Here is a 10,828-nt window from a genome sequence, read left to right as displayed (position 1 = left end):
TCCTTTTGGGCAGTTCTCCCTGGCATCTGCCTTCCTTCTGATGGTGGTTTCCTAGGAGAAGAAGCCTTCTTCTCAAAGTCCGCGCCTCGCCCCAGCTTTCCCTCATCACCGCCTCTGGGACCCCTTCCTTCCCTTACACCTGTTTCCTGGCACCCGCGTCGTCAACCTTGACTCACCCATCCCTGCGGAGACGGCCAAGTTCATGCTCAAGAACAGCATGTCGTTCCCGTTTCCGATGCCACAGCGGTAGGACCCCCCATCCTCCGGGGACAGCTGGGTCAGCCTCACCACAAACAGGCCGCGGTGCGGGAAGTCCGCCAGCGCCACGCGGCCACTGTAGCGACCGTGCGTGTAGTGGTTGGTGGACACGACGGTGTGGCAGAGCCACGTCAGGGGGCTCAGGCGGCACCAGTACTTCCGCTGGTGCCTGTTGATGGACGTGGGGGTGTAACGACACTGGATGGTGACAGCGCCCCCAGGCTCCCCAGACACCAGCCTCGGGCCCTTCAGCGCATTGGCAGCTGCAGGCAGAGAGAGCAAAGTCTCAGGAGAGGGAGTGTCGTGTTCACTCCAGCTCCACACTCTGCAGGATTAGGGGACAGGTGAGAAAACGCCTCCTTAAAAGTGAGGCAAGAAGAATCAACATAGAAACGTCAGAACTTAGGCCCCGGGCGAGGAGTCGTCTCAAGATCTGGCATGAAGCTACATCCAAGGCCCCATCTGAGAGACGGGCTCGAAAGAAGCACCTTAGCCATGACTTAGCCCACATTCCTCGTGCGCCAGGTGTTCGAACGCACACAAGTCCGAGCAGGGCCTGGCTTCCTTTCGCTGGGCTCCGATGCAGATGTTTAAAAGGCTGCCATCTAAGCACGCGTAAGAGGGCAGGGGGGACATCTGGTAGGGGACTGCGGTGTATTTGCATGAAATGTAAAGAGAAATGTTCAATAGTAAGATCAGATCAGCGTGCTTTCTGCTGAAACAGGGGTGGGGGGTTGGGCGTGGGGAGGGGACTGAAACACAAGAATTCTGGGCGGCATGGCGGGTCTCTCCCCAGACCAGGGGTTGCAAACGTGTTCACACGGCCACCTTTTTGTAGAAACGGACACAACCACGTGCCACGGCGAGGCCCAGAGGCCGGCAGTGTGACTACGTCTGCTTTGGCAATAGGTGTAAACCCCAGTTGAACCACCGCATGTGGCCTGTTTACTGAATGCCTTAAATTTGATGGGTGCCAGCAGAAACACCGCTTATTCTTTCTCTTTCTGCCTCTTCATCCTCGCTCTGTGGACTTCTCTGCTCCTTGAGACAATCTCAGGCATGCTTTCGCGCACGGTGGCTTTCACAGTCTCACCTAGGTAAGAAAAGCCCAGCCTAGACTGGTTGCATATGTAAAATCATGGAACCAGTCCAGTCCAAAGACTGTTTCCACCTCCACTCTCTGACCCAACTGAAGCTTTTCTCTTTCTTTCTCCCAGTTAGGTTTGGAGGCCTGTGTGGAGGAAGGGGACCTTTGGGGGTCTCTTGCTTTGCTCTACCCCCAACTGCTCTTTTAGGCCCTTCTGGGAGTGGATATGGAGGAGAGCAGAGAGAGGACAGTGGGGGTCTGCTCTGGTGCCCTCTGGACATGCAAATGGCCAGAGCAGCTTCCTTCTCTGCTGCCTCTCAGGTCTGTCCAGGCCTCTGGCTGCAGTCCCTTCCTTGTGAGAACTGCCTCTCCTGCTGGCCTCCTGGGACCCCACCACCTCCAAGCTTACGACTCTGGCCACCTGTGGCATGTTGTGGGCACAGTCTCCTCTGGGCGGCCCTCTTGGTGGAGGCCCCGGGCCAGGTCCTTTCTGCAGGTCCCACCTTTGCTCACAGGAAGCACACCTGTGTCCTGCTGTCAGAGGAAACGTGGACATACGGCAAGCTTGTGGAGCGCCTTTCTAGAAGTCCCCTCAAACCTGGCTTAATGTGGCTCCCACAGTGAGCTCTTCTACCCTCAGATGGCTACATGGTGGGCTACTGTGGGAACAGCCAGCTTTGCAGTCTCTCTCCACAGTCCAACACAGTGGATCAACATCTATCCATCGATCCTATGTCTTTAGCGCCTCTGAACCCAAGAAAGTTCAGTTTAACATCCTGTTGCGAGGACTGGCTATATAATTTGCAGGGCCCATTGCAAAATGGAAATATAAGACCCCTTGTTCAGAAATGGCAGGGTCCCGTGTGACTGCACAGGGCGTGTGCCCATGAAGCAGGCCCTGTCCGTTGCATGTGTCTTGAGGAATAATCATAGGAAGAGTCAAGGCCATAAATGCTATGGACGCACCAATAGTCAGTGTAGGTTTAACTAAACGACCAACTATCAACCATGCCCCTATTAATAAAATTAAATGGCAACTTATCATTAAAAGGCAAGAAAATTCACAATGACAAACAAGGACCTTCTCAGGACAACAGTGATGGTGGCCTGATAAAGGGCTCCTACCCCAGGTTTCAGGAACTCTCGTGATCAGCACGTGGCATGTGTGAGAGGCGCTCTGCCCCGTCAATCAGCAGGATGGGGCGGTCCAACTTTGCTGTGGGAGGCTGATTAAGAATCCTGAATCGCTGAAACCGGTTTGGCTCAGTGGATAGAGCGTCGGCCTGCGGACTGGGGGGCCCCGGGTTCGATTCCGGTCAGGGGCATGTGCATTGGTTGCGGGCACATCCCCAGTGGGAGATGTGCGGGAGGCAGCTGGTCGATGTTTCTCTCTCATTGATGTTTCTGACTCTCTATCCCTCTCCCTTCCTCTCTGTAAAAAATCAATAAAATATATTTAAAAAAAAAAAAGAATCCTGAATCTACTTGGCAATGAACACTTTTTCTTTTAATAATAGTGAATGTTACTGGCCCTTAACTCATTTGGTGGATTACTGATGAGTAGCTCTCAGTTGTCTATAATTAAGGTATTTGGGGTTTTCTTAATGGTCCCCTGTGAAAATTAAAGAAAGGGCTAGTGTTTCAGTAAGAGTGGGGTGCCCACTTGGGGTCCCTGATGCAAACTCTCTGCCCTTCAGGGGCAGAGGTGCCCTGCTCTCGTTCACCCACCCTTTCCCAGCAGTTGTCCGTAGCTATGGCTTCTATTAGGGAGGGTGAGTGAGACCTGTAGCTGGACTGAGCAGGACTTGGCCTGAGAAGATGCAAAAGGTCAGTGGGGTTATTCCTGCACTCGCTCTCTTCTCCTACCAACAAAGGTGTGAGAAACGTGTGTGTGTGTGTGTGTGTGTGTGTGTGTGTGTGTGTGTGTATTTGTGTGTTTCCCTGGCCAGGAGGTGGGGCCTGGAGGGAAGAAAGCCAACCCACAGCCATCTGAGATGAGGGTCTGCTATGTGAGGGGCCACAGCAGAACATGGGCACAGGGAGGAGATGGGCCAGCAGGGGCCATATAAGGGTCCACAGAGGCACCTCCAAGAGGAAGGGTCAGCTCTAACCCCCTGCCAGGCCATCCCATCACTAGAGTTCCTGCCTCTGCCTCTCCTCCCTCCTGCCACTGTGTCCCTGGTGGGGTCCAAGTGGCAGCTGCCAAGATAAGGGGTGAGGGGGAGGGGAAGAGAGAAGGAGGCCACCCCAGCCCCTTTCCTGCCTTTCTGACCGCAGGCCTTGGGCGCATGAGGGGCCATATTTCTGAATGAAGATTAAAATGCTGACTAAGATGTCTAGCTGGCCACTTAAAATTATTACATTTAGCGTGTTTGAAACTTAAAGGAATTAAGTTAGGACTATTATCTACATGTCAGCAGAAAAATCATGGGCTGCCTGAGTTTTCATTTGGGGACATGGGGAGTCAGTTCCTCCTGATAAATTAAAGGGAGCGGTGAGAGATTAAAGAAATGGTATGATTTATCAGAGAATTCTTGCTCAAATATTAGCTACCTTTGATTCATTAAAACTCTGATTTGTTTATAAGCCAAAAACAGTTGTTAATTTTTGGTTGGCATTACCATAACATTTTCATCTGTTCATTCATCCAGCAGTTACTTGCTAACAATTTGTTAGTATCTACTTGGGGCCAGGTTCTAGGTACCAGACACTCTAGGCACATTCCTTAATGGCTCCCTCTTGCCATCAAATAAAGTCCAGAAACCACAGCATGATAACAGGCCATTCATCATCTCAGCCTGATATGTACCTGGACAGCCTCACCTCACCCCCTTTAGGGCAGGGACTCTGCCTTACATCCATTTGTCCCTAGTGCCTGGCACATGGCAGGCTCTCCGTAAATATATATCGACTAAGTATTTGCATAGACACAATTTTTATTTATCTATCTAGGTTTTTTTTATAGACTCTAACTCTTTTAGAGTAGGACAGGGTCTTTTTCTTTATGTCTCTTGCACTGGGCCTGATTGTAGAGTAAGTGGTCATGGAGCAGTGCTAGTCTTTTTTGCATACCCTGGAACCTTGACCTTGCAAATGCAGCCGACTTCCAGTCATTAAGATGAATGGAAGAGGGCAGAGAGTAGGGAACATCAGAACAGCGAATATTCTGGAAGCCATCAAGTCAGGCATGTGCCTTCTCCTGGGAGCTCTCGGCTTCCTTGCTCCCCCGGGGCCCAGATCTGACCACCCCCTGGGCCCGCTGCATGGCCTTGGATGCCAGGAGAGAAAGCCATGGCGGTGCCCTAACTGCCGAGGGAGCACTGCCTGCCACCGAGGTGCCCGCCAGGAGTCTCCGCAGCCTGGAAGGCTCCGGTCTGGCTTTGCAAGCTCTGCTTCTGGGCTGTTTGGGACTCACCTTGCAACAGGCACAGTATGAGGGCCACCTGCATTTTCCATCCTGCCCTCTGGTTGGCGACCTGCAAAAAACACTGCAAATGGAGAGGCCTGAGGAGGAGGAAGCGAGGAGCTGGGGTGAGCAGCAGTGGGCCTGGGTTCAGCACCTTCTTGTTTTGGGGGCTCGGTCTGCTCAGTGTGGGCCGGGATGGACATCTCTAAGAGCAGGACGGGGCCGCCCTCTCTGAGCAAAGCTGGACTCGGTCTTTACACTCCCAAGTATGCATGCTTGGCCTGTGCCACTGGGAGCTCTGGGTTTGGGGAGCTCTAGGTATGGGGAGCTCTGAGTTCGGGGAGCATGGTGCAGGGGAAAGACCATATGCTGGAGGTTTAACCCTTAGTGGCCCTGTGGGAACTGGACAAGTTTACTCTGTGTCAGGGACTGGTCTCCCCTCCAGGGAAAGAGAGCACACACATGGGGTTGTTACACGACACCAATGAGATTGTGTTGGAAGTGCCAACAGTGTGCCTGGTACAGAGCAGCGCCCTTCCCCCTCTCCCGTCCCCTTCTCTTTTGTAGAACAGATTCCTCATGGGAAACTTTCTGCTCCACTGATCGTGTGCCTCTGGTCGGTAATAAGGAGTTAAAAATGAACCTTCAGCCCCAGGATTGTCTGCACGAGGGTCCTATTCTGTGTCTTCTCCACAGCTTCTAGAAAGCTCTCCCTGTCCCCCCATTTGCACCTATCATCCCTGTGGTGTCTCCCACTGGCCGGGGGAGCTCCTTGCAGACAGGGCTGGGTCTCCTCTGTCCACCTCCAGCTCTGAAGCGGGATCCAGCTCAGTGTGGGCAGCTGCTGTGAACAAGACCTGACCACTCTTGATAGACCCCATACTGAGCATGGCAATGGTCTCTTAGTGCCTGCCGATTCAGAAAACAGTGCACATGGTACTTCTTTTGTACCCTCCATGGTTTTCATGGATGCTTTTCGATGAAAAATCTGGTCTTTGAATCTATCTACTGCCTGCACTTCCGGGGACCTAGCGATAACAAATAAGGCAAACTGCCCTGGCTGGTGTGGCTCAGTTGTTAGAGCATCATCCCACAATCCGAAAGGTTTCAGGTTCAGTCCTCGGTTGGAGCATATATGGAAAGCAACCAGTAAATGCTCTCTCTCACATTGATGATTCTCTCTCTCTCTCTCTTCCCTCTCCCTTTCTCTGGAATCAATGAGCATATCCTTGGGTAAGGATTTAAAAAAAAGGCAAACTAAAGAGCCATTGTTTTCTCCTTCCTGCTCTCACATCCCACACTAATGCTAAGAACAGGCTCTGCAAGCCAGCGGTCTGGCCCATGGGCAGGAGCCTCCTGCCCCCCCTGCCCCAACTGAACCTCTGAGCTACACGAGGTCACTGGCCAGTCCAGGACACAGGCTACAGGAGGAGAAAGGGGAATGAAGGAGAGGAGACAGGAAGTAAATCAGAGAAAATAAGAGCAGGGGGAGAGGAAAGGAAGGGTGGGAGTTGAAAGAAAAAAGAGAGGAGAGAACACGAGAAAAGTAGAACCCTAGGTTTGCCCTATAGCTGCACATTGTCACGGCAGCTTGGCTCTGCCGGCCTATCCAGGTAGAGCCCCGAGCATGGTCGGATTTGAAGCAGTCCAGGGGCTCCTCGTGTCCCCTCTGCGCCCTCTCCTCAGCAGCCCCCCTGTCTTGGGCACAGCCTTGGGCCTCCCCTGCCTCCCAGAGCTCCGGCTTCCTGCCCTGGCCTGGAGGCTCCCCCAGGTGTGCCCGCACCTAGTCCATTGTTTGATTAATGTTCTCCGAGCTCAGGCTCATTCCGAGGCTGGCACCAGGCCCCCAGTTTTCCTAAAGAGCTAAGTGCTGACGCTGCACGCATTGGGGCCAATTTCTTCGGGGGCACAGTGGGGCCGCGTCTCTGCCTCAGAGGGGCAATGAGGAAGCACAGCGTAGAGATTAAATGTCCCTGGGCAGTTATCAGCCTTGATTGGAGGCTGCAGGATAACGCAGCGCCATGTCTTGGACCCTGCCAATGACCTCCAGACAACCTTTCTCCTGGGCAGGGAGCCCCAGCTCAGCAGCGGGCCGCGGGCCTGTGACAGCGCACAGCTTCTCAGGCGACGAGGGATGCTCGGGGCCTCTCTTGTCCCTCGGTCCTGCCGGGAAGAGCAGCTAGCTCACCTCCAGCACAGGCTGGTGTATGGCCCCCACATCCTCCTGCCCTCCTGAGAGCCACTTCTCTCCTATCCTCCCAGCCCTGGGGACAGCACACAAGGAAGGAGGGAGCCAGTGAGGTGTAGATGGAAGCGAACAGAACAGAACCAGGATTAAGGAGGGTCCGCCTTGCCCGTGGCTGACGGAATGGCCTCGCGCAATGAGCCTTCCATCTCCGCTGCTACAGCGGAAGAGCACTGATTGCAGGATCTCCAAGTTTCCTTGGCTTTCTAGCACTTACTTGTTGGTTCTACATGATGCAAGGGGCCTCCAGGGAATCATGGTCTGGTGGGAGGGAGAGTGGGAATGAGCAGAAGAGGAGCGGGGAGGAGGAGAGAGGCTGAGCCCTGAACTCCAGAGTCTTCCCTGGCCTTCTTGGGGGGGAGGGGGGATGGGGGGGAGGGAAGCCCAGATGCTCTGGGAAAAGCACCTGACAGCCGCCCATTGCAGCTCAGCACCCACATTCCACACTCGGAGACCAGACCCCGACCTCTGGGGAGAAAGCCTCATCTCACCTTTTGTCCTCCAGGCGTGGCGGGGGCCTGTCCATCCATCTCGGTCTAGAAATAAAGTCCACTTGCACTGTCCTCTTTCTCTCTTTGAGATGCCGGTGGTTGGACCTCTTCTAGCTGCTTCTCTTGAGACCTGCAGACTGAGGAGGCAGCACGGGCTGGGAAGTGGCCGGAGGCAGCCCTAAGGATGGAGGTGCAAGCGCAGCTCTGCCCTCACCCCCACCCTCGCCTCAAGTCCCTTCGCCCTGGGCCTCGGGTTTTATCCCATGACGAGGGAGCAGGTCCCGGCCCCTTGGTCTCGCTGTCCCTGATTTCTGTAGAACTTCTCCTGGAGCAGTGACAGTCGTTCCAAAGAAAACACACTGGTCATAGCCTTCCACCACTTGTCACCCCTCCAGTCCCGGGTCCCAGACCTGTCAGGATGCTCCAGCTGAGCCAGCCCATGCAAGTGATGCAACCCCCGGGCAGGAGAGAAAATTCAGGAGAGGAATTCCCCGGCTGACTGGGGGCAGCTGGTGCCTTCGCGCTGACCTGGCCCCTTGGACTCCCCTGCAGAGGCCGTTTGGGTCACTGACTGCAGTCCAGCTGCTCGCTGGCAGTGACTAAGTCATGCCCTGGACAAAGCCCCACACAGGGAGGAGATGACCTCGTGGAAAGAGAACATTAAGTGTGGCTTGTCTAGCTGGATGACACGCTTGAAAAACCCCCAATATTTCCCTTTGGAACGATGTCATGGGTGGGTTTTGTCTCCTACAAGATGTGACCTGCCTGCTCTGCTGGTTTTAAGCTGACCCCTCAGTGGTGGGCACAACCCAAGCCCTCAGCAGCCAAAGGGCTCCTGGGATGGAGCTGCTGCAGACTGGAGTTAAGGACTCTCACCAGGACCTCGCCGACAATGTGGCACCCTTGGGCCAACGAGGAAGGACCCTTCTTCCTTAAGAAAAAGAACTTGAGCGGGTACATTGCTGCACAATTTGAATAAGCAGAGTGACAGCGTGTACTTTCTATGCATTTCCCCATTCAGGTAGGAAGACAGGTTGGGGTGGGGGTAGGGGGTCCCTGAAAGCAAGGAAAGGAGCAACTGCCCAGGACGCCTGGGCTGGGACGAGGTGGTCTCGTGCATGTGTGTGCCCGGGAGCGCGCACAGGCGCCTGTGCTACTGTCCCAGGGCTTGGCTGGGCGCCCCAGGCTGGAGCTCAGCATCTTCACCAACACTCGGCCTCCCGTGGACAGTAGGCCCCAGCTACGCCATGAGCGGCATCCCCTGAGCGAGGCGCGCTTGCGCAGTGCGCAGGGCCCGTCAGAGGCTGTCCTAGGACAGAATGACCCTGTGCAAGGGTAGGAAGGCTTAACGCCTGGCGAGGTGCCCCCCTCCCAGCTCCTCGGGGAGCCGCCTGGCATTTCGGTTGATCGATCCATGGGTTGATCACTAGACTTTGGAATCAGACTCCCTCCAAGTTAATATTGCAGCAACCCTCCCTTTTTACTGAGAAAGTGATTAGAGTCAGATTGTTTACCCTCCTTGAGCCTTGTTTTCCTAATCTGTAAGACAAGAGGCAATAGCACCTACCTCATAAAGTTATTATGGGGAAGAAGTGTGATAGTCAGAAAACATTAGCTGATAAAATGTAACAGTTCAGCTTGCAGCAGCAGGAAGCTGGTGTCTGTCTGGTAATGATCAAACCTTTAAAAAAAAAAGTCCGTTTTGCCGGGCTGGCGTGGTTCGGTGGTGTGAGCATCGACCTATGAACCAAGAAGTAACGGTTTGATTCCTGGTCAGGGCACATGCCCGGGTGGTGGGCTCGATCCCCAGTGAGGGGTGTGCAGGAGGCAACCCATCAATGATTCTCTCTCATTGTTGATGTTTCTCTCTCTCACTCTCCCTTCCTTTCTGAAACCAATATATATTTAAAGTCCTTTTGAAGGCTTTCATCTGTTCAGAAGTCTGCCACTTACATTTCTTTGTTCTTTTGCCATTTCCTTATTTGGCATTTGAAAGATTAAAAAGAAATCAATTGTTGGGGACATGTCTGAATTGATTTTGTATATTAAAATAAGTATCTATCAAATGTGTATTATCCTATAAACAGTACAGTCATTTTACACCCTTGCAGCTGTCTTTTCTATTTTGCTTACTTTTGGACGCTTTGAAGACTATTTAGTTACTAAAGACACCAAGTACAGTAACGCCCAGGTAGTTGTGAAGCACTGGGCCAGTTTCCAGGGCCTTGTCCCCGAGCCTGGACGGCTGAGCCTGGAGCTTTAAGGGCGATAACACTGCACTGGCTTCTTCTCCTGGGGGTACATCTTGCTCAGCACAAAGCCACAGGTGGCTTTTATTTTATTTTATTTAGTTTTATTGTTAATCCTCACCCAAGGATATTTTTTCATTGATTTTTAGAAAGAGTGGAAGGAATGGGGAGAAACACAAAGAAAGAAACATTAATGTGAGAGAGACACATCGATTGACCCTGGGGCTCAAGCCTGCAACCAAGGTACGTGCTCTTGACTAGAATCGATCCTGGGACCCTTCAGTCCCAGGGCCGACGCTCTATCCTCTGAGTTAAACCAGCCAGGGCCAGGTGGCCTCTTTACAAAGGCTCATGACACTGTGATCGTCTGATTTCAGGTCCCAGACTCCAGGAAACGGCTAAGTAATACTTAGACCAAATGCCAGATTTGGGAAGAGCTTTATCCACTCCCCATCCCCATTTTAGCAAAGGATTTTACCTGCTAAATGGGCACACAGGGGTGAAAATCAGCAAGCGGAAAACTAACCAGTGCAAGGAAAGCCCTTTGTGGTATAAAACGATCCATATTGATCCCTTCTCTTTCCAAAATGTTTCCTGGTGAATAAATTAAGAGCAATGTACAGAGACGTATTAAGCATCGATGTGGCTGGCACTCAAGGCTTACATTCTCCTTATACATCATTGCAACGTTTCCTGCTTACTCTGCCCACATATTTGAGCTTTTTTCTATCCTTGTTATTTGTGGGAGAGATGCACCCCCTCATCCCAATTCCTCACCAAAGCTCTGGTCAGAATACCGAATGCAGAAGAAAACACTGTTTAAAGACACTTGGGTTACTACAAGTCCTACAAGTCTTGATCATTTACTTAGAAATTCCTAGAAGAATGTAACTATGACACTTGTCACTCCTCCAAATGATATCAGAAGGAAGTATTTGCACAGCACAAATAATCATTTCAGAGTCGTCATCCCCCGCCCCCAATTACCTATGATTTCACTTTTCGAGGTTCAGTTACCTGCAGTCAATTGTGGTCTGAAAAGATTAAGTGGAAAATTCCAGAAATAAACAATTCATACTTTAATATATATAT

General features: G+C 52.4%; 1 protein-coding gene across 1 annotated transcript in view; it reads right to left on the bottom strand.

Moving 5' to 3' along the window:
- The window catches only part of FCAMR (Fc receptor, IgA, IgM, high affinity), a 12,683-nt gene extending 4,877 nt beyond the window's left edge, over window positions 1-7,806 (bottom strand). Inside the window, exons 1-3 of the mRNA XM_014532506.1 lie at window positions 7,488-7,806; window positions 4,761-4,821; window positions 177-521 (exon numbers count right to left, since the gene is read on the bottom strand). Of these exons, the coding sequence (XP_014387992.1) occupies window positions 177-521; window positions 4,761-4,821; window positions 7,488-7,526 (445 nt within the window). The 5' untranslated portion in view covers window positions 7,527-7,806. The remainder of the gene's footprint in view (window positions 1-176; window positions 522-4,760; window positions 4,822-7,487) is intronic.
- Between the last annotated feature and the right edge of the window lie 3,022 nt (window positions 7,807-10,828).

Source organism: Myotis brandtii, unplaced genomic scaffold (genome assembly GCF_000412655.1).
Source record: "Myotis brandtii unplaced genomic scaffold, ASM41265v1 scaffold898, whole genome shotgun sequence".
Taxonomy (NCBI): domain Eukaryota; kingdom Metazoa; phylum Chordata; class Mammalia; order Chiroptera; family Vespertilionidae; genus Myotis; species Myotis brandtii.
Note: the sequence above shows the minus strand (reverse complement) of the source record. Positions and strands in the feature narration are given on the sequence as shown.